The following is a 25,373-nucleotide window of genomic DNA, read 5'->3' as shown; positions in this document are numbered from 1 at the left end:
TTAATGCCTGATAATCTATTAATGAATGTACAACTAGGGAAATAAAATTTGGAGCTCCCTTACTGTATAAGTTTCTCTTCCAACACACTGCGAATGTGCAGTAAACAAGAGCTCCTGTATATATGCTACTTGTGGACAGTCGTACGAATATACAGATGGACTCCCATCAAGACTCGCTCCAAATTTTAATTCCGTATCTGCACATATCAACCAGAACCTCAATCAGAGGTAGATAAATATTTCAACGCTAAAAGGAGAAATAAACAAACATTGTTAAAATTCATATGACAGTACATTTCATGCTAAGGATAAAAATTTATACAATTGTTAAATATTATCTGTGATTGGAAAGTAGATATAATAATATTATGTCGCTTTATTTACTTAAATAGTATGTAGGTTTATTCATTACCGTTACAAATAGATATTCCTTCCAGAAAATAAATAGGTACATAAACAGCGAAATAAAAACCAAGTAGTAGTACTAGTAATAATAATAATAATAATAATAATAATAATAATAATAATAATAATATTGTCGCCATAATCATTATTATTATTATTATTATTATTATTATTATTATTATTATTATTATTATTCCAGTTGGCAGAGTAAGGCCTTCTCTTCCACTCAACCAGTAAAAAATATACAAACATATGAAAGAACTTAAAAGTTACAAAGATCACAACAAATTCAGTTCGATAAGAGTTACGTGTATACAAGAGTTACTAAGTTGATTAAACAGTAAAATACAATAAATTATTAATTAAACAGTGAAATACAAACTGTGTAGTAAAACTAAACTAATATATAAATGGGGATTTTAAAAGTTTTAATTACTTACTAGATAATGATTTTTATGTCATAATCGTCAAATTAGTTAATTTTATATTCTTCGTTTGTTCACTAAAGCTTGAAATGGAAAATATGATTGAAAATTGTGTCACTTCATTAGCGAAGCCGTCTTTTGACTGACATCTTTGGAGTCAGTTGTCAGTTTGCTGTTTTGTATACTCACTTGGTTGAGAGGTGCTGTTGGTAGTGTTGTATTGGTAGGACATGGTCTTACACGTTGCCACACAGTTTCCACTCTGTTGCTGTTGCTGCAAGAATGAAAAACATTAAAAATATAGTCTTACTATATAAATTACAAAATGAAGAATTATACAGTGTGTTTCAGAATTCAGCCGAAGAAATTTAAGATGTTGTAGAGATACCCTAGATAAGCATTTTGGGATAGGGAACTAGGGATTTCGGGTTCAAACTTGCACATAATGGCGTGAAAAATTTTTTTGACCAGTACGTCTCTGATTGAACCTGCACGCGGCATGACGATACATTTTCAAATGTGTCGGATACAATATTGCTATGTCTATGTGGCATAATCGGTGAACATTGGAGATGGTTTCTGCCAGAGGATGCGGCCCAAAGTTTAGACTGCAGCAGACACTTTTTTTTAACCCAAGGTATGTAATTTTAAACTAATATTGTAACATTAAAAAGTCAGCTTTAGTTATTTTGTAATGTACTTAATAATGACAATAATTTATTGTTTAGAGGGTGAAGAAGGAATGAAGTTTGAGAAATTCATATCCATTACTCTGGATAAGTCACAGTATGTTTATCAATTAACTTGTAATGAACATAAATTTTATTTACGTAAAGATTAATTTTTTGTCTTACAGAATTATCTGTTATGGTTACCATTGGTTATTAATGGAGAAAAATTTGCTTCGGCGTGGCGCCGGGAATCGAACCCGGGAGTTCTATGCACTGGGAGCTCTAACCACTGAACTACGCCGAGTCTCAATCACCAGCTCCAGATCGAGGGATCCCGGGTTCGATTCCCGGCGCCGGAGCGAATTTTTCTCCATTAATAACCAATACATTTTATTGTTTAATAGAGAATACCTTAATAAAATGGATTAATATGGAAACAAAGAAATTTCCCTTTTCGTTTTCCGTAGCGGAGGAAATAAGCAATATTCAGGAATTAGTCTACAGTACAGTACATACCTATACTGTAATAAATAAAAAAAATTATTCTTTCAATATTCACTGTCAGTTGGAAAACAAGTTACAAGAATTGTTCAAAGTAACGAACTCCGCCTTAAGTACAGTAGTTTCCTGAAAAAAAAAAATCGAAGTACTTCCTCTGAAGTTCATTAATTATTCTGACTTAGCCATTACAAATTACATATAACGAATTTTACAGAAGTTCAACATTAAAATGGGACAAATATGCATGAAAATAATAAAAAACAGTGGCGTACGCAAGGGGGACTTAACAGGTTTGATCCTCTCTCCGAAACTAAAAAGAAATGACATATTTAGAATTGAGTATTTTTTTTACACATAATTGTTTTTCCTTCTCTAATTTTCATTGTCAGAGTAACAAAATCTACATCGACTTAAGCTGTTAGGTACAGCTTACAGCAGTGAAATTTTGGAAATATTCAACATTTTTTCCTCCATTACTATATCTTGTACAGTAATCAAAATTAGTATGTTTAAAACACTGTCCTTCTGCTATATGAAAAAAAAATATTTTTACGGTTTAAAAAATGTATTTAAATTTTCTTTTTTCAAAATTCAGTTCACTGTGCAGTGATGAAGCGTTCCCCGCATAACTCAAAAAAAACTATCCAACATTCTGTGATGGAATTTCTTGTGTGTATTAGTATTAATGCATGTCATATCAACAATATGATAAAAGATCACTTCTCTATCATCTTTGATAGATCGTCTGATGAAAAATAAATTCATTTTACAAAATGTTCAAATATCAGTATTATCTTCTAACACAAAATAAAAAAAATATATTTTTTAAGGAATGCAATTGAAAGAGCATGATATTGTAAACATGAGTTTCAGCAATAAATGAAAAAGTTAACAGGTTTATGAGTTAAGAGGGAAACGCTTCATCACTGCACAGTAAACTGCACAATTTGAATTTTGAAAAAAAAATAAATAAATAAATCGCAAAAATATATATATATATTTTTTCATGTAGCAGAAGGAGAGTGTTTTACATTTACCAATTTTCATTGTTGTACAAGATACAATATTGGAGGAAAAAAATGTTGAATATTTCCAAAAAATGTACTTCTGTAAGCTGTACCTAACCCCTTAAGGCATAGTCCTCCTATCCCTTCTTCAACATAATCCCTGTGCTTAGTGCTGCGGCATGTTCAAATTATAACAATGCTATCTTTGTTACAGACAGACCTACCGCCTAGTACCGACCTTGTAATAAAATGAAGCCGAAACGATATGGAATTTAACTTGTTTGTTGAAAATTGGATGGCTGTAAAAATGCTGTTTCGAAGATTTTATAAGGATATTCATGAATATGTTGTATTAGAACATAGTATAATACTAATATTTATACCGTAACATAATAATAATAATAATAATAATAATAATAATAATAATAATAATAATAATAATAATAATAATAATATTAATAATAATAATATTAATAATAATATTAATATTAATAATAATATTAATAATACACCAAATTTAAAATAGGCCCTACCGATAATGTAAATTGTAAACAATTTTAATAATTACCCCCCCCCCTTTACAAAATTCTGCGTACCTAACTGATGATGCACAAAAGGATCATGCCATCGTCGCGTTTGCAACCAAAAGCCAGCGCGTTTCTAACAAAACTGAGCTCCATAGAAGTCCAATACAACTGACTTGATCTCAAGTGAACTGTAATGATCCATTGGCTGGTACTATACAGTATACTCTTGCCGAAAGCATAATAAATAAATACTACAATACGTATTTCGGTGATTCAGAAAAGAAAAAATTCAGATGTCTCATCAATAAAACGAAAGATATTGAGATTAAAAAAAAACTACCATAATGAAAATCGAACATACTACCTTTCGGCCTGAGACCTGACGCGTTGTCCGTTACTCCAGAACCTCATGTCGTTAAGCCATTCTAGAATAGGTACAGTAACGAAAACAAATGAGGGTGAAACAAGCAGTGCAGTGACGTGCTGTTTCATTATTTGCCGGCAATTTTACAGATTTTGTGAAGGCTAAATTTGGAGACGCGGTTGATTAATTCTTAACACTTGGGCTTCATACAATCAGGGACGTCGCTAGGGGGTTGCGAAAGGGTGCGCAAGCACCCCATAAAAATCGGAGCACCCCTTTCTGCACCCCAAAAGGAAATTTATTAACAAAATACTAGACATAAATTATTTTGAAAAACAAAAACAAACATTTTCTTGGATGTGAAAAAACTACGTCCCTTAGTGTATCGTAATGGATGTGATGAGCAATAATAATAATAATAATAATAATAATAATAATAATAATAATAATAATAATAATAATAATATTTTTTTATTTATTTATCAAAGCTTCCTCAAATTAGAGGCTGCCATTAGACAAAGCATACAAAACAATGCAAGAACAAATAGAATATGAGAGCTAAAAGAGTAAGAAAAAAAAGGCAAACAAATACACAAACAAACAATGGCAGTTTGCAGAAGAAAAAAAATCAAGTAAAGAATCAATGAAAGCTAAGAATGAAAAAGAAAAATGATAATGGTGCGTCAATTAAATATTAATAAACAGATGTATAGTATGCGCGCAAGTGCATGAAGGAACATTTTGGATTTTTTATGTACCACGTTTTTACAGCTGGCACCCCATTTTTAAATCTCGCACCCCATCCGCACCTCCCTTGCTTTGATCCTGGCGACGTCACTGCATACAACCCCTAATAAGGTCTGAAGCCATCGCATACCATTCCACACCTCTATTTCATTTTAATGCTGGAATATGAGTATCAAATATAAACAGTTTTTATAACTGATAACTCAGATATTTTTCCTTATATCAAATTGCTTGTCTACAACCCCTCTATAACCAGATAAATTTCTTCGGCCGAATTTTGAAACGCCCTGTAGATAGATATTGATAAATGATATAACCAGAATGAATAATTCTCCATTAGCAAACCAAATTTGGAAATATAGTTCCACTGGGATAATAAATAAAGTTGAAAACTCAAGAGTGATTAAATGTAACTGCAACAGACGAAAACTGCTAATAACGAAGCTGGTTGAGCTTACCATGGTGATGACTCCAGGACTGGAAGCTCTCTCGGAGACGACCGTGGTCGGGTTGGCCGCAGACAGGTACTGGACCTGGTATCCCGGAGTGCCGTCGTGCTGGACGGTCCGCGTGGTCACTTCACGATAGGTCCGCGTGCCTCCCGGAGACGCGAGTCCGTTCACTGCAGCAGATGATGGAGGCCGCGACACACTGGTCTGCAAGTCCTCGAGCAGGGCGTCTGCAAGTGATGCGGAGAGGGGTTAGTCACAGGAACCCACTCAGTGGGCAGGAAGTTGCTCAGCTCTGTCATTAACAGTCTTCACAGAAGTGGGACATTTATAAACATAGACGTGAAGGGTATTACGTGTGATTTTCAGCAAAATGTCAGCGTCACAACAAGAGAGTATCGGCGAATTGTTGATATTCATGGAACACATTAAGATGGTTAGGCTACATTTACAATGTAAACTTCACGTATTTGTTGTTGACAGTAACATAAGCAGAACAAGTGTACGAGTGCCTTGGACCAGTGATTCTCAACCGGGGGGCCGAGATCCTCTGGAGGGCCAAAGAGCGGTTAATGGGAGCCGCGAACAAAATAATAATAATAATAATAATAATACCTACATAGAAAAGCAGACTGTATATACAAAATTTTTCGATATCAAGGATGCTAATAGCATAGCCAGGATTTTAAGATGAGGGGGCAAATTTTGGGAACATCACTTGGCAAAATTGCATAGATTATTATGATGTACCGAAGTACATATGATATTTCCGTGCAGAAATTCTGCGTCATCATATGATGAAAGCTGAGTGGAACTTCGGTACATCATAATAATATATGATATGCGAAAGATAATCATTTAGTGATTTAAGGCGGCGCTTATTCCGTCGGATCCCGGCCACTTAGTCACTCACAACGAGTGCACACCTGCACATGTGTGGACATAGTGCCACTGTTATACATCTATGACGCAGTGCATGAGGGTAGGCCACTAGAGGGAACCCAAGAGGTGGAACTTAAACTGAAAGGATTCAATCCGACATCGGGATGGGAATCCGGTGTGGCTTAGTGGATAGAGCCTCAGCACGTAGAGCTGAAAACCCGGGTTCAAATCCCGGTGCCGGAGAGAATTTTTCTCCGTTCCACTCATCTTTCATCACAAAATTGCATAGGCCTGTAACTTACATGCAGCATATCTGAAGAACATTATACAGAGGAGCTCAAAAAATGTATAGGTTACACTGTTTGTTCGTCAATAACTTTGGAAGAAATGGAGATACAATTCTCGTTTGTGGGGTAATTGTAGCTTAATGTAGGCCTAGATGTTCAAAGTGGCCACCATCAGCATCCAAACACTGTCGATGCGACCGAACTGCTCCACGAACTAAGTTCTGTAACATGTCCAGTGTGATAGCTGCACATGACGTTAAATTTCGAATTGTTCTCGTAGCACATCCAGTGTAGCTGGCGTTTTCCGATGAACCACGTCCTTTAGGTCCCCCATAGGTAGATGTTAGGTCTGGGGACCGTGCTGGATACTGGACAACACGTCTTCGACCTACCGTAAAAAGTGGACAACTTTGCACCAAATTTTAAGGTTTTCGTAGAATAACTCGACAAAAAAATATTTCTGTGTTTCTTAAAAAATATATTTCAATATTGTACTATGATTACGACCTAAACATTTATTCTAAATTCAGATCTTTGGAACAATAAATATATTAAGAAAAGCTTTTCGAAAGTGATGCAATGTTGTACAGCAATGCGGGAAATCTTTGCACAAAACGATTCTTCTTGTCATATTTCCCTACTACACTCAACTGGTGCAAAATTACAACATTGCAGTTTCACTTTCACATCGTAGGGACTATGTTTATTAGTACAATAGTATTTTAAAATAATGAATCCTAACAATAATGATACAATTAGATCATGCTACATCACCATATAGTATAGTTCCTGTTTTTTAATCACTTCAAATATTTTGAAATCTCTGGAACACTAAAGTATCCCTGGTTTGACACCTCTGGGTTCAGATCTTGTCACTATTTTTTTTTGCAGCACTTGGTCGGCTTTGACACTTAGAAGACACAATGCTGACATCAGTTTCATCATCCAAAATGACATTAGATTTTCTGCAATATTCATCCTCTTTGCTGACTTTTTAGAGAGGTTCTTCTTCTGTTTCTGTTTTTCTTGATGTCTCCTGTAGTTCCTCAAATGAGATATGGAGTCATGCTCACTGGAATGGAATAGTCTAATGCCTTAGTAACTAGTGAAGAATGCGTATTCTAAAGCTATTTTATTCTAATATATACTGCAGTTGACTATTAACGTGATTCACTTGTACGCAATGTGTGGTTTTGTAAATGCTATTAAGAAGATCGCGGTGCAAAGTTGTACTTCAGAGTATTGTTACAGAACATTTCTGCATTGCACTCATTTAATCCATGTGAATCATTATTTTTAATGTTTTGCGATATGCAAACCAAACTTATAGGTACTTATAGATTAAAGCATGTTTTATCGTATCTCGGAATCAATTTCTTACAATGCCACAATAATTCTTTTCATTTCTCGTAAAAGAGAAAGCAACTGGATTTTATTGTCGCCCTTATACCACCCGCAGAGCACAAGGCCAGAGCGGTCTTGACTTAGTTTGGTTAATAGTTCAGTGATGCAATATTACAAAGAAGACTGCGCGTGCGACTTGTATCTGCAGCGGAAATGACGTAATGCAAGCCACTCTCCACTCTGATTACAATGAAACATTTTAATTTCAGTTACTTCGTTTCGTGTGTGGATAGGTCAGGCAGGACATGTTCTTATTTGCGTCGTCAGAGTCAGTTCCGCAGCTTGTATTATCACGTATGCAGGACTGCAAATAGCAATAGCGTAAATCTGCAAAAAGCTGAACGCCACTATGTGTACTACGGTAGTAGAGCTATGACTGTCTACCTCTGTCATAGTTACGGAATAGATTATTATTATTACTATTATTATTATTATTATTATTATTATTATTATTATTATTATTATTATTATTTTAAACCGGATATCCATGCACTATCAAATCTTAAAACATGCATATGTAGTATCATGTGACAAAACATGCATAATGAAGCTAGGACACCGTAAAAATATGCATTATCAAAATTGAGTTCTACATTATGTTAAATTTTCTATTTTCTTTTGAAATAACGTACTACAACTAATTTCTCAAAATTTTCTTCACTTAAGCTCATGTGTAGGCCTATATCTGAAGCACGTTCTTGAACACAGAAATGATCTTTCTACGTTACAAGTAGCGATAGTTGCGTACTTCAGAGAAGAAATTTGGGACAAAGTGAGGTCGAATTGTAAGTCTTTTTTATTTCCGTATGATCATGTCCCCATCGGGAATCGAACACGCGATCTTCTGACTTTGCAGCGCTACGCCTTAACCGCGACGCTATGGGCTCCCAAAAATACAAAAGTGCTTACGTCTTTATTACAACGATCACAATAAACTACATCACCGTCCGTCTTTAGAAATTCCTTTTCGTAATCGCATTTTGACACGATTTCTTCTTGCAGTTCTAACAGGACCTATAGCAACACTTCACAATTCGATACAAAAGTACACCAAATTGCAATTCGCAAGCATGCTGCTTCTGCCTTCCTTTCTTTCAATATTTTGACTTCTGGCTTGTAACGAGCGAGAGATGGGGTTTGGAAATTCCAGTTTAAAAAAAGGGAGCACTTAGTGGAAAATCCGGAGACTAGCTGTCAGGTAGAATGTGACGAAATTGTATTACCGGTAGTTTTTTATATTTATTTTTCTCACTAGACAAATGACATGAAAATACCAGATTCTACGAATTCATAAAAGGTAGCTACTTAATGCAAGTTAACACAATATACGCACTAAAGCCAGAAAAAACATAATATGCAAATATAAAAATTTAAATATGTGCTACTAAATCTAAAATATTCCAAATATGGATTATGTATCAATTTACCCTAAAAGACACCAAAACATACAAACATGCACGGAAAAAGTACGGTTATTTGGAATCGATGTCATAAAACGAATATTTGCGAAGTTTGTGAAATTTAACTGGCTTATATAAAAACATGCTTTTGCATGAAAATCCGGACTCTAATAATAATAATAATAATAATAATAATAATAATAATAATAATAATAATAATAATAATAATAATAATAATTATTATTATTATTATTATTATTATTATTGTTATTATTATTATTATTATTATTATTATTGTTATTATTATTATTATTATTATTATTATTATTATTATTATTATTATTATTATTATTATTATTATTTGGTCTGATTTCCCCGTTTGGTCTGATTACCTGGTTGGATTTTTCCGAGTTTTCCCCAAATATAAGGAAAATGCCAGGTAATCTGTTGGCGAATCCTCGGCCTCACCTCATCTCACTACATCTTGCTAAAAATTGTAAAAAATTGAAATTGAAATTGTACAAAAATTGAAAAAATTGTAATTGTAATCTTGTAAAATTTTGACTTGTGCCACATCTTAAAGCTTCATTGCTAATGTGAGATCTATGGAATACAATAAATGAAATGAAATGAAAAAGAAAGTATTATTATTATTATTATTATTATTATTATTATTATTATTATTATTATTATTATTATTATTATTATTATTATTATTGTATTTTTTATTTAGTCTATACAGGGTGTTTCAGAACAGCTATTCTTAATTTTCAGATGTGATTGAACACTGGTTCTCAAACTTATTAGCACTGAGGATCCCCTTTCCATAAATCAGTATTTTCGCGAACCCCTTCAAAGTCGACAATGGAATGATGGGTAGATTTGATTTTGGGATTAATATTAAATAATATGAGTAGTGACATTTCTGCATATATTTTCCAAAACCAAATCTCAAGTCTGCCATCACATTTACTTGGTTTCATTTAACATTTTTGATCAGGAAAGAGCATAAACTGCCTGCTCACACAAGTGAGTCGTGGGAAACGGCATTTTCAATGCTCATTCGAGAGTTCTGTATGTTCCACATGAACTTTCAGCTAAGTAGTGTCACATGATAACTCAACAAGCTGATCTTCCTCCTTTTTGGGAGATTGAATTCGTAAGCTTATAGGTCTGTGTTAGAAATAGGAACCGGAAAACAATCAAATTTATCTTCGTCCGTATTATGATGACGTTTAAGCAACTATCCATTATAGACAAAACTTACAAAATGCTTATGGTTATTGTGTTTAAATTTACAGTCTTACACTGTTTAGTAACTTTAATAACACATGAAGGCTGTCAACAACAAGCTACCGAATTTATAAGTTGTACCAACAATGGCCAATGCATTTGAGATCTTATTGCTACACAAAAAAATTCTTTTACTACATCGTTTAATAACACACGAAGACCGTCGGGAACAAATGAATGAACTTTTAAATTGTTCCACGAAGACTAATTGCGATTTTGACATTCATGTCACGTTAAAAAATAAATAAAAATCCTTCTGAAAGGAGAAAAAATTCTTTATCCAGAATATTCGCGGACCCACTTAGGGGACCCATTTTGAGAACCACTGTGATAGAGGGTAGACAATGAAACATCTGAATAAAGTAGTGTCCGAAAATACTTCCGTTTCGAGATATAATGGTCTGAAAGAAGTGAGGATTTCGAAGAATCTAATACTGAAAAGCAAATTATTTATTTAATTTTGATGGTTATAAGTAAATTATTTGAATATTGTGAAAATGACACTGAAAAAAATATAAAAACTCTTCAAAATCACGGCCGCCATTGTCGACACACAAAGCACAAGTATGATTGATGATAAATTCTTCGAAATGTCTGAGTACTATTACAAAGATCATAAAAAGTAACTAAGTCTCCTAACAGAAGTATTTTTTTATACACAATGAAAACAACTCAATTTCAATTGTGTCCATGGTAACGGGAATAACTTAATAGCACAGTCTAGTATATACAGTCACGAAGCTTGAGTTGTGAGGGTGCTAGGAACAATAGACTGTGCTGGTACTATTTCGCATTGTCTGTAATGAGGCGATATTAGCGATCCTAGTGGTTAGCAACTGTCTATGGATGCATATTTACTACGTATTGAGCTTCGTGACTGTATATAGGCCTACTAGACTGTGTTAATAGTATATTATGAAACAAGTTTATAATGTTGTACAAGTCAATGTTTAGGGAACGAGTGAAGCGAGTTTCCTAATTCTGACGAGTGCAATCTGTATAACGTTACAAATTTGCTTAATACGTTATTTATTGTACAACATCGTTGTAAAAATTAATTAAAAAATAACATATGAAGGATCTATGGATAAACCACAGAAGGTATAAGTGCACATTTTAAAACATTTTAGTTAAAAATAAGAAAGTGAATCTAAAGTTTCCCTTCATTCAGTGCGCAAAGGATATGTCGTATTCCCAGTAAAATAGTATCGTAACTCGAAAATTGTGATTTGTACAAGAATGCAATTGTATAATAAAATACTGCTGTGAAAATATTTTAATAAATTTTGATAATTTACTATTTTATTATTATAATTTCGTACCTTTGATAATTTACTAATTTATTATTAGAATTTCATACCTCCAACTAGTAAAACGGCGTTGGAAATAATTTATGAAAGTAATATGCGAGTTTCGACATACTACAGTACATTACTAAGTGTGCGATCTGTGCTACTCAAATAGGTGCTGCAATATAGACATGTAGAGAAAAACTACTTCACCAGTCAACTCTTTGGTTTGGAACACAAGGTATATGTTGCAGTTATATTCATTGTGTTCCAGTCTTTCCATTAGGATTTTACATGATTGCAGATTTCATTGTCCATTCTGACTCTGTTATCCATAACACCAATATTCACACTGTAAATCACAAATTAATCATTTCTGTAACTGATTCAGGGAGTGTGACCTGAATTTTATAATAAGAGAACGTGCTAAGAAGAATAGTGACTGGAAGGTGTTCCTTCCATAACACATAGACTACTGTACGTACTTACTCCACGGTCGAAGTAAAATTACACTTTATAGCACTTTAGTACTTCTATTAAAACAGAACATTTACATATCTTGCTCAAAGTAGTGACCATTAGATTAATGTATAATTACAGTCTTTGGATGAATGATGCCCTAAATCGTCGTAGTGTTGCCTACTAAATGAACGTAAGGCATCAATAAAACATTGGTGTATGTCCTCTGGTGGTGGTGGTGGAACATTTCGACAGACAGCATCCTTGACCGCTCCCCAAAGAAAAAAATCTAGTGGCGTAATGTCAGGAGAACGAATAGGCCAACTAACTGATTTATCACGTTCAATCCACTTACTACGTTTTGGACCAGATCACGACGGACTCATAAGGCGTTATGTGTTGTCATATGTTATGCTCGTACCGCATAACCACTCCGTTCCTCAAAGGTTCTTAAGAATCTTACATACCATCTGCCGTTTAGAGTACCATTTATGAAACAACTCCCAACAATGGTATTGCAATGCTACAAAGTGCTACAAATTGTCATTTTATTTTGGGCTTACAGTAGGTTCTACATTATGAGTTCCACGTTTTTACACCCCTCAGTGTTTTGTTTATTAGAATGGTACAATGTGTATATTTTAACAGGCCTTGAAAGGGTTAAATGATTAATCGAATAATAACTCCATAATGCCTTTAAAATCAAGTTATTACTTGTATCTCCTTAATGAACATGGTTACACGAAAGATGTACCCATAGTATTATTTGAAGAGTCCACTGCAAGAATGATGGATGTCACTTTCTTGTCGAAAATGAACCAAGACTGTCAATACATAGCTTAAGACATAAGTTATAGAATGTACATACAGAGTTATATGGCATTAACACTGATAGTCATTGTCAGTAATGATCGGAAAATCACAGTTAAGCTTTGAGCGCTAAGCATTTCAAACTTTCAATTGCTTCTCCTGCAAAATGTATTCCAAATGACATCCATCATTCTTGCAGTGGACTCTTCATTTGTTTAAAACAATTTTCCATTTGGCGCCTGAGAAAAAGAATTGGGTGACCAATATAAATGGACATTCTGTAAGTTGAAAACTTCAACTTTTTTTCATACGCGTAAATATGTTTGAATTTAGAATGCATTGTTTAATTTACGCATTACATTTTTTACATTCAGTTTGTACCCTTCTTAAATCTGCAAAATAGTTTGGAACACAAGGAACAAAAGTGCATCGTCTTATCATAAAATAGTGTTAATGTCAATGTTAAAATATCTTCAAAATCTGCAGTGAACTACTTCATATAACTAAGACTCAATATGGAAGCACGAAACAGATATCGCAGATTTCGCATGTTATTTTCCATTGTCACTTAACTATAAACTCATTTTTTCTCGACATTAGGTTTATGTTACATATATCCCTTGTGCTCTAAACTCCTTATACAACTTGTAATCATGAATAGTTTGATATCATGGTGTATAAAGAAGGAGGTTGCTATGACAACAATGATGTGTTAAATATTATAGCACGGCAAATCGTTTCATAATATTAACTTGCCCACCGCTGTGGAGTAACGGTTAGCATGGGGCTCGGGTTCAAATCCTGGTTAGGACAAGTTATTTCGTTGAGGTTTTTTTGATTTTCCCTCAAACTATTAAGAACAAATGCTGGGTAACTTTCGGCGCTGAACCTTAGACACATATCATTAGCATTATCACCTTTACTCAGACGCAGAATAACCATCGCAGTTGATGAAGCATCGTAAAATAGCCCATTAAAATATATATATATATATATATATATATAAACTTTATGCCACATGTTATGCCGTCATAGGCTAATAGAAGACATGACGCTTTAGTTGACATGGTAATATTACGGTACATTTTTTAGTTGGTTATTTAACTACGCTGTATCAACTACTGTGTTATTTAGCGTCAATGAAATTGGTGATAACGAGATGGTATTTGGCGAGATGAGGCCGAGGATTCGCCATATATTACCTTACACTTGCCTTACGATTGAGGAAAACCTCGGAAAAACCCAACTATGTAATCAGCCGGAGCGGGAATCGAACCCACGCCCGAGCGCAACTTCGGTTCAGCATACAAGAGCCTCAGCTGACTGAGCTACGCCGGTGGCCCAATGTGGAATATTATGTACGATTTTCACTAGCGTTAAATATTTTTATAATACTGGGGTACAAAAAACACAGTTAATTAAAAACAGCCGAGAACGATAATAAGATCAATGAAGAGTTTTGATTTTTGCTGTGTTACCGGGATACGAAAGGATTTCCGGACATTATTAAGAATAAATATTTAGGCTAATAACATGCCCTCCATCACATCTACAAATTAGGAACAGTTATTCTAAAACACCTTGTAAAACAATTATATAAGAATAAGACGTCCAAATTTTCATACTAAAATTATCATTATCCAGTATTTATGTTATCATATTGATGTAGCAAGTGGAAAGGGGGAAACATCACTGCAACAGGAACTAATTTTAGATATTTACTTTACCAATTTACTTTATTAATGTTTTATTGGAAAAATTTAACGAGATTTAAATGTCATTGTAAGATTGTTTCCGTGGTTACGCATATAAGTATAATGAGATTTAAATGTCATTGTAAGATTGTTTCCGTGGTTACGCATATAAGTATAATGAGATTTAAATGTCACTGTAAGATTGTTTCCGTGGTTACGCATATAAGTATAATGAGATTTAAATGTCATTGTAAGATTGTTTCCGTGGTTACGCATATAAGTATAATGAGATTTAAATGTCATTGTAAGATTGTTTCCGTGGTTACGCATATAAGTATAATGAGATTTAAATGTCATTGTAAGATTGTTTCCGTGGTTACGCATATAAGTATAATGAGATTTAAATGTCATTGTAAGATTGTTTCCGTGGTTACGCATATAAGTATAATGAGATTTAAATGTCATTGTAAGGTTGTTTCCGTGGTTACGCATATAAGTATAATGAGATTTAAATGTCATTGTAAGGTTGTTTCCGTGGTTACGCATATAAGTATAATGAGATTTAAATGTCATTGTAAGGTTGTTTCCGTGGTTACGCATATAAGTATAATGAGATTTAAATGTCATTGTAAGGTTGTTTCCGTGGTTTCGCATATAAGTATAATGAGATTTAAATGTCATTGTAAGGTTGTTTCCGTAGTTACGCATATAAGTATAATGAGATTTAAATGTCATTGTAAGGTTGTTTCCGTAGTTACGCATATAAGTATAATGAGATTTAAATGTCATTGTAAGGTTGTTTCCGTAGTTACGCATATAAGTATAATGAGATTTAAATGTCATTGTAAGATTGTTTCCGTAGTTACGCATATAAGTATAATGAGATTTAAATGTCATTGTAAGGTTGTTTCCGTGGTTTCGCATATAAGTATAATGAGATTTAAATGTCATTGTAAGGTTGTTTCCGTGGTTACGCATATAAGTATAATGAGATTTAAATGTCATTTTAAGGTTGTTTCCGTGGTTACGCATATAAGTGTAATGAGTTTTAAATGTCATTATATGGTTGTTTCCGTAGTTACGCATATAAGTATAATGAGATTTAAATGTCACTGTAAGGTTGTTTCAGTGGTTACGCATATAAGTATAATGAGATTTAAATGTCATTGTAAGGTTGTTTCCGTAGTTACGCATATAAGTATAATGAGATTTAAATGCCATTGTAAGGTTGTTTCCTAGTTACGCATATAAGTATAATGAGATTTAAATGTTATTTTAAGGTTGTTTCCGTGGTTACGCATATAAGTGTAATGAGTTTTAAATGTCATTATATGGTTGTTTCCGTAGTTACGCATATAAGTATAATGAGATTTTAATGTCATTGTAAGGTTGTTTCAGTGGTTACGCATATAAGTATAATGAGATTTAAATGTCATTGTAAGGTTGTTTCCGTAGTTACGCATATAAGTATAATGAGATTTAAATGCCATTGTAAGGTTGTTTCCTAGTTACGCATATAAGTATAATGAGATTTAAATGTTATTTTAAGGTTGTTTCCGTGGTTACGCATATAAGTGTAATGAGTTTTAAATGTCATTATATGGTTGTTTCCGTAGTTACGCATGTAAGTATAATGAGATTTTAATGTCATTGTAAGGTTGTTTCAGTGGTTACGCATATAAGTATAATGAGATTTAAATATCATTGTAAGGTTGTTTCCGTAGTTACGCATATAAGTATAATGAGATTTAAATATCATTGCAAGGTTGTTTCCGTGGTTACGCATATAAATATAATGAGATTTAAATGTCATTGTAAGGTTGTTTCCGTGGTTACGCATATACGTATAATGAGATTTAAATGTCATTGTAAGGTTGTTTCAGTGGTTACGCATATAAATATAATGAGATTTAAATATCATTGCAAGGTTGTTTCAGTGGTTACGCATATAAGTATAATGAGATTTAAATGTCATTGTAAGGTTGTTTCCGTGGTTACGCATATAAGTATAATGAGATTTAAATATCATTGTAAGGTTGTTTCTGTAGTTACGCATATAAATATAATGAGATTTAAATGTCATTGTAAGGTTGTTTCCGTGGTTACGCATATAAGTGTAATGAGTTTGAAATGTCATTGCAAGGTTGTTTCAGTGGTTACGCATATAAGTATAATGAGATTTAAATATCATTGTAAGGTTGTTTCCATGGTTACGCATATAAGTATAATGAGATTTAAATATCATTGCAAGGTTGTTTCCGTGGTTACGCATATAAATATAATGAGATTTAAATGTCATTGTAAGGTTGTTTCCGTGGTTACGCATATAAGTGTAACGAGTTTGAAATGTCATTATATGGTTGTTTCCGTAGTTACGCATATAAGTATAATGAGATTTAAATATCATTGCAAGGTTGTTTCCGTGGTTACGCATATAAATATAATGATATTTAAATGTCATTATAAGGTTGTTTCCGTAGTTACGCATATAAGTATAATGAGATTTTAATGTCATTGTAAGGTTGTTTCAGTGGTTACGCATATAAGTATAATGAGATTTAAATGTCGTCATTGTAAGATTGTTTCCGTGGTTACGCATATTGGCTAAGTATTTGGCGAACATATTTTAAGTGTAAGGTGACGTTCTTACTTATTTTAGTTATTATCAAATTTATTGTATTGATGTAACATCACGAAGGGGAATTTCGATTAACTCGAAGTATTAGGGAATTCAGGGTTATTGCGAAGGTCACTCCCCACTTCGTAAAAAGAAGAAAGTGGAGGATTTAGACAGAAGGATTAGTGGGATCTCAGAACGACACCCTGATTATAAAGATGGTGATGTTCTTACATACCTCAGAGCCATCGGACATAATTTGGGTGGCAATTTTGAAACATAAATCATGTAACATTTTATACAGTGTGCCTATGGATATTTTACTTATCAAAATGAATTATTATTTATAAGAAAATGTGTATTGGTGACAAATATCGAGCGACCAAACACTGGGTAACAAAATTGCAGTGTCTAGGTGGTACAATAACGAGTGTTCCAGTGATGAGAATTCCGCTTTCCATTTGATGTAATATCCGGTCGTTTGAATATGCGGCCGGAAAAAGGTTAAGTTGTCAGCAAAAAACCCATTACCATAAACAAATAAATCATCTTTGTTTTACAAAGAAATATTAAGTGTTTGTGTGCAATTTTTTTGCCTTGAAATGTCAGTAATTCCAAAGTCCGCGAATGTTTGCAGGCTACAAAAGTGCTTCACTCTTGAGAACATAATGCTGAGGAATTCTTTTAAGCTTAAGAAGTTTCTGTATATAAGAAACCATTCATAGCAATGTGGAACAGAAATTTATCCGAAAGATTGTCCTGAAATTTTTCTCTTACTTGAATCAGTATTTCACATTGAATTATTTGTTTTTTTTTTTTTTTACTAAATTAATTTCAATGACTCATAGTAATGCAAAATTTTAAGAGTCCATTAGTGAAAATTTTGCATATTGCTGTTAATTTCGAAGAATTTGTAACTTTTTACTTGTGATTTGTAAATTGTTAATTTATAATTTGTCAGCATTGTGAAACGGGCCCTTGCATGTCCCCGAGTTGCACCAGATTCTTGCACAAATAACTCACTTATTTTCCCAACTCCTGAAAGTTCTGATGACGTTAATTATTATGAGCTCTAAAACCAAGAGTGTAAAAGAAGAAAATAATGTTTTTATTTTGCATTTTCGACTAAGGTAACTGTTAAAGACTTACGTTGTAACTTCTCCTCATATTGCGGTTACTATTAGATCTCCGCAGCCGATTGACATACATAAGAAAAAATAATAACAGTTCGTATAGATCATTCGTTATCTCGTGAAACCAAATGAATGCGTGGGCCATATCTCATAGTAAGAACCTTATGGTGGGAATTGGCTTGCTAGCGAGTTGCAAGTGGAAGCATAGCGAGGGAGGAAAGCTTTCCTGTACATTTTCTTCTTCCCCTCACGCGCAAGTTGTTTTCACTAGATAACGAATGGTCTGTACTAACTATAAGGTTCCTAAAATAAAGCTTGAATGAAATATTACTGAAAAATGGTGTTGTACCCCGACTTAAGTAGCTAACTGAACTTAAAATTCACATTGAGTGAAGGAGCTTAAATCGTATGTCATCTGACAGAATAGTGAGTCACAGATGATAGCAACTGAACTACCTATTCTCTTCGAATACGAGTTGTTATTTCTTAATACAATATTACAAGTAAGTTTTCATACCCTTTCAATTTAGTACAAGAAGCATTTTTAATGTGATCCGTTTGGGTATGGATAAAATAAAAACACCGTAAAATATTTACTACTGAACTTTATTTGTTGAAACTTTGTGCGTACAACGCTGAAAGATGGGACATTCCTCAGAGCTCAACATGAACCCCATTGCGCACCCTGCACACTCATAACGGTGATGCGATTCAGCCCATGTCCGTTGTAACATAAGAGGGGTGATTTGTTGAAAAGCTTGAGTAATTTCTACTCTTAAATCATCACTGTTGCTGAGTTTCTGTGAATAGACAATGTCTTTAACAAACCCCTACACGAAGAAGTCAGAAGGAGTTATATCTGAGGAATTTGGGGACCAAGCCAAGAGATAGCTGCTTCTCGTACTGAGTTTCGCCTGCGATCTCCTGCATGTTTTTTTTTTTTTTTTTTTTTTTTTTTTTTTAACACAGAATCTGTTTCTACAAATGTTCGATACCACAACATTATGGAATTGTATTTAGTACATTACGCACACCATACTCACTTCGAAATTCCCTTTGAACTCTTCTAACACTCTCAGATTTAGCATACCAAAGAACACATTGTGCCCGCTGTTGATTTGTAGTAGCCATTTTAATCACCTACGATTTTCATTAAATTTGTCCATTCAGATTATGCATTGTTGATTGTCATATTATGGAAACTCCAAACTTTTAATCATAATATGACCAGGAAGAAATTTTTCCAAATATCATAATAGTTTTAAAATAATAAATTAATATCATCCATACCCAAACGGATCAGACTGTAGAACCACTTCTTTGTATTCGACATGGTACGACTCAAGCCGCTCGGTAATGATGTGCAAAAAAGCGTTACATTGGAATCGATTATAACTTTTGAAGAAATAAACATAGCGAATCGAAAAGTATGCCGCCATGTAAATAAAGACTCCCGTAACCGTAAACATCTGCACGTGATCACTCGGATTCTCAAGGCCTGCGAGACGGTTGATGCAAAACATGCTTCGAAAACTGCACTCCAGCGGCCATTTTATGCTCATAATTTCGTGAAATCTGAACCGATTCGGATCTTTGAAGCGTCGATCGATCGGTCGCAATGATATCGACTGAATCCAAAATAATAATAATAATAATAATAATAATAATAATAATAATAATAATAATAATAATAATAATAATAATAATAATAGTAATAATAATAATGGATAAATATAACCTTCAACTTTAAAGAAGTAGTCGTGAACATTTCTGGACTTTTAAAATGCCTCGAAATTCAAACATTGCCTGTAGGAAGGCAAGGAAGCGCCGACTAACGCGAACTTCGTAGATACTCTGGCTGTAGAACGGCGAGACGTGTCATCGCAGCCGTCCACATCGGCTCAAACACTGAATCAGGGTACTACAGAACACTGGACGGGGTAAGATGGTCACCAGGTCTCAGTGGTGCCCATGGAGACAGAACAAATCTGTGTTTTACTTTCTTTTTTCTATTATGGTATTATTTTCATATTGTTTAGTGTCGATTTTGTTATACTATTATTTTTTGTAATATGTTAGTATCCTGTTCTTTAACTTTTTGTTAAATTTTCATTCCTTGTATACTTTGCCACTTGGTAGAGTGTAAGAGAAAACCCTATGGCCTTAACTCTGCCAGTATAAATAAATAACTATTATTAGGCTATTATTATTATTATTATTATTATTATTATTATTATTATTATTATTATTATTATTATTATTATTAAAAGACAGTTATTCACGAAAAAAGTATTTTATAAGTCAACTACGAAATAAAAATGTGAGTTATGCCGATGTAATTTAAATTTATTGCTAAAATATATTATGCCTTTTTAAAATTATTGAGTTTTTGAAAATTTATTGTGTTTTTTTTTACGTTTTATTGCCTTTTTACGTGCCTATTTTAACTGTTATAAATGCCTAAAAATCCGGACTCTAGGTATGAGCAACTGGAGGGAAAACTAAGCCATTGTATCTAATTAGCTATCTGAATGCCACATTTTGTGATGAAATAAATATTATTATGTTCCAACGCCGTTGCCACTAGCCGTCCTGAGAATGCACAGACACCACGTAGCCCTGCCACTTGTTTATACGAGGCTGAGTGAACCCCAGTGACGTAATGCTACCGAAATGATTAGTCTAATCATTAGATCAATGGAGAAAATCCATGACTCCGTCGGAAATCGAACTCGAAACACTTCTGCTTCCAGCGCAATTCCTTAATCGCGCTCTCCCGATAACCACGTAGCCTATGATATATTGTAAATAAGAAGTGGCAATAACAACAGATATGACATTAAAGTAATACGTCGCTTGTATTTATTTTTGGTCTGCTGAGCAATTACGTCCTCTGCCAACACTTTAACAGCGAGAGAATCTCAAGAAAAGCTCACAGCATATTGTAACTTAGATTGTATAAATTTTGCCATTCTTATTTCGTATACTTTCCGCATATAGGCCCTATGCATCCCTACAGACCGAATTGTATTTTCTAAATCTTAAGTTAGGATATATGTTTTGTGTTGAATAATAAACAGTGAAATGCTCCCTTGTTTCATACACAATTCGTACACTGTGAATTCACTAATTTCGTTCTAGATACAGTCTATTGCTATAGCGTGTTACAATGCCAGTCGCTTGGTGTACGGTTAAGCGACCGAGCGTAATGGTTCACTATAAACCGGAAACGGAAACGGCAATGAGAACGAAAATATTGTTAAAATATATTTATTTAAATGTGATCATTCACAATTAACGAGAAGCTTGCAGGAGCCCGGGAACGGGAACGTGAAAGTTAGTTTATTTTAAGAATATTTCCGTTCTAATTCTCGTTTCCGTTCTCGGTTTATTGTGAACCAGCCTTTAGTCGTGAGTTGGAATCCCGGTTAGACTGATTATAGATTGGTTTTTCTCCGATGTATTCTGAACTGTAAGGAGAATGTCACGTAATGTCATGGCAAATCTTCTGGTTTATCTCGTCAAGAATAAACATCTTCCTATCACTAACTCCAGCAATACTAGATACAGCAATTTGTACAACTTCGTTAAATAACCAATTTGCGAGTATAAATAGGAATCATGTTACATCATACACTTTCGTAAAACTTTCCCTCAATTATGCACCAATATTTATTTACTTATTTTTATTTATTTACTTGTTTACTTTATTTATTTATTAATTCATTCGTTTATTTATTTATTTATTTATTTATTTATTTTTACAGGACAGTAAAGTAAAAGCTCGGTTTTGGATAGTTTTTTTAATTGAGTAAATTGAGTTTTATTAAGATTACAAAAATTATTCATTGTGCAAATCACATCTAACAGGTCAACATCGTTTTCCAACAAAATAATGAAACTTTAAGACTTGAAGTGTGTTTTTAAGCATTTGTCAAAGGAATCCAAAACCGGGCACGGATGCCCAAAATTGAATAATTGAGATTACTGAGTATTTAAGAAATTTGGCTATGTAGCCTCATATCTCTTTACACACAATTTTAATAAGAGACTTGAAGGTCCAAGAGATGAATTACTATGATTTTTTTAATGGGCGTGACATGTGCCCGGTTTTCGACAGAAAGTGTCAATGTATAACAGATCTCTATATTTTGAACTTCATAGAAACACACTTCTTAGAATTTGCAGAATTCTCAAGATTCTGTTGGAAAAAATATTGAAACTGGGCGTGTCTAGTTAGAAAGTATCCACAACTGGGCATTTAATGACGGGTTTTTACGTTACACAGGTTAGATGCCCATAAAAACACCTTCTTCACATAAATATAAATTAATAATTTAACTTATAATTACTAACATGAGAGGCAGTTATAAAGTAAGAACATGCAACTTATTGATAATAGAAGTAAAAGAAAATGAAATATGAAAGAAATATGTGGCTTATAATGTATCAGGAAAAAAATCGTACGGTATGTTTAATAAATTTATAATAAATTGTGGGAGGCCTTTAATTTCTAGCAGACCAAAGCGAGGAAAAAAAATTAGTTATGCGAGGAAAAAATAAAGCTGAATGTGACATGACATGAATGATAAAGATAATGTTTTTTTTTTAATTTGATTTCTGAATAACTTTTCTGTACCGGAAAATAGATCAGTTTTCCTCTCTTAATAGATTAAAGTTGTTTAAAATTTAAATTAATATTGAGCTCATATGAAATAATGTTTATAGATCTTGGGATATTAAATAATAAATACATTTCTTCGAGATACAACTCGAGGGATATAAAATGGAATCCGCTTGAATATTTCAGCAGAATCTGAGAGTACCATCTCGCGGTTGATTTGTCAAGTTGTTATTTCAATAAAAAAAAATGTTTTTGTGCGAGATCGTGCGTATTTGCTTGGTTTCCGCACAAAACCAATACGCGGAAAGTCTAAAATTCCACATTCAGTATTTCCAACCTAACACACATAACAATTTCCCTCTTCTTACCGCTTAAGTGACATATTGATTTTACTGCTTTAGGCTTTTAACATATTATTTTTAGAGACATTCAATATAGTAATAATTATAAATTGGAAACTTACCACTGCAATTTCACCTAAATTGCACTGTTAATGATTGTTTTTAAATATTTGCAAAAATTAAGTAAACTCTAAATCATTACATAACCTTACTGTTTGTTTTAAGTTCGCATTTATAGACTGGGGGAAAAAAAGACAGACGTATATCACGGCCTGCTGGAGTATAGTAAACACAGAAAACATTTTAGAGCAACAATGTTGAAGATAGATATTTTTGTTTTGCAAATTTGCCGTCATTGAACAGAAACCAAGATGGAGATTTCATTGCAACTAATTAGAAATTCCTCTTTCAGGTATGTAATAAACGATCTTCGAACAAAATAATGTACGATACACGAGCGGTATGTTTTCTTTCAATTCTCGGAAATTAAAAAAGCTCAACTATGTTTCGCTTTTTCAAACTTTTCCTCGAACATGAAAACTTCAACATTCCGCTCTTGTAACGCATATTACTATTTCAATAAAGGTAACTTTTCCCATCTCTAGCAAGCATGCATCACAGAACGTATTCACTGTAGGCTACATACGCATAGATGTCTGCAGTTCCTGCACGGACTCCATCAAAGCTCGGTTGTCGGCCATGATTGATTCAAAACTGGTACAGAATTGCTCCGATATGATGTCTCCAGGGATGCTGGCCTTGTTACAGTTGACCTTTGTCCACGCTCCTTAAGGAGTGTGGGCATCAGTAATTCCCATGTGCTGTCTCGGCGTCCTCTGGGACACTGTCTGACCGCAGCTGCGTCACACGTACAAAGCCCGTCTCACCTAGTGTAGTTGGAAATAGCGAGATTTCTGAATGACTGTTCGTTCTCTTGGCGCTGGGGCTGGCAATCCTCCAGTTCTCCCTCGAACCGTGTACCAAACTCTTATTTCTTGAACAACCAGACTGCAAGGCGTTGTTCTTCTTCTTACAACTTTCTACTACCGTACTTTCCTCCTCGTTGCCTTGAGGTGCTTTCTCGAGTTTGTAAAAATCACGTTATGTCATGTTTAGTCTATCCGTCTGCAAGAACAGTTCCGCTACTACGAGAAAGATATTACGGAAATTTATCCGTACAATCCAAGTTGGATTTATAATAGGTAACTTATTTCTAGCGATGGAAAAATCTCTCTTTACCTTCACTAGAATTTCTCATTTAATGTCTGGATTTTCCTCCACTTAACATCGGCTCCGGAATGGTGCAGTTTCTTGTACAGTAAGGACAAATAGGCTAGTTACATGTTGGGTTTTGTTTATTCAATCGAATAACATAAATCTTATTCATGGTAAAGCTAATACGAATATATTTAATTAAGATTGTTACATAATTTAGTAACAAGACGAAGACCATGGTTATTGGAAGAAAATTAAAGAAGGTGAACATGCGAATTCGAAATGAGGCAGTAGAACAAGTGGACAGCTTCAAATATAATTATGGTATACTATAACCATGTATTGTGGGTCCCTATCACCACGGCATGGCGCGTCCTCAGGTTGCGGATAGAGGAGACGGCCTCCAGATATGGAGGGTAGCTGCGAATATATTGAATAAGCAGTCGTGGACAGCCGATAAGGGGTGGTCCTCCAGCTTGGGGGTTGGGCGAAGGGCTAACAACCCATCACCGTAAAAAAAAACAGCTTGTTACGAATCCATACAATAAGCCTCGGAATATGACTGATTCTCTGGCACGACCACAGCAAAGGAATAAGGTTATCTTGCACAGGATAGGGACCGATGGCGAGCTTATGTGAGGGCGGCTATGAACCTGCGGATTCCTTAAAAGCCATTTGTAAGTAAGTTGTTTGTGAGTATACTATAAGCAGTAACATGAGCTGCTGCCAGGACGTCAAAAGGAGGATAGCAATGGCAAAGGAAGCTTTTAATAGAAGAAAAGCTTCAACGGACCTCTGGAAAGCGAACTAAAGAAGAGACTAGTGAAGT

The 25,373-nt window shown here is 34.0% G+C and overlaps 1 protein-coding gene across 2 annotated transcripts in view; it reads right to left on the bottom strand.

Annotated features, from left to right (window-relative positions):
- Positions 1–25,373, bottom strand: part of LOC138712121 (uncharacterized) — a 138,102-nt gene that overhangs the window by 13,272 nt on the left and 99,457 nt on the right. The window contains exons 1-3 of one of the 2 annotated variants that reach the window (XM_069843544.1): positions 23,976–24,194; positions 5,106–5,326; positions 1,020–1,104 (exon numbers count right to left, since the gene is read on the bottom strand). In XM_069843544.1, coding sequence (XP_069699645.1) covers positions 1,020–1,104; positions 5,106–5,326; positions 23,976–24,030 — 361 coding nt within the window. In that variant the 5' untranslated portion in view covers positions 24,031–24,194. Of the gene's footprint in view, positions 1–1,019; positions 1,105–5,105; positions 5,327–23,975; positions 24,195–25,373 lie in introns of those variants that run through there. The other variant, XM_069843543.1, reaches the window with a different exon arrangement.

The sequence above is a fragment of the Periplaneta americana genome, chromosome 13 (genome assembly GCF_040183065.1).
Source record: "Periplaneta americana isolate PAMFEO1 chromosome 13, P.americana_PAMFEO1_priV1, whole genome shotgun sequence".
Classification (NCBI taxonomy): domain Eukaryota; kingdom Metazoa; phylum Arthropoda; class Insecta; order Blattodea; family Blattidae; genus Periplaneta; species Periplaneta americana.
Note: the sequence above shows the minus strand (reverse complement) of the source record. Positions and strands in the feature narration are given on the sequence as shown.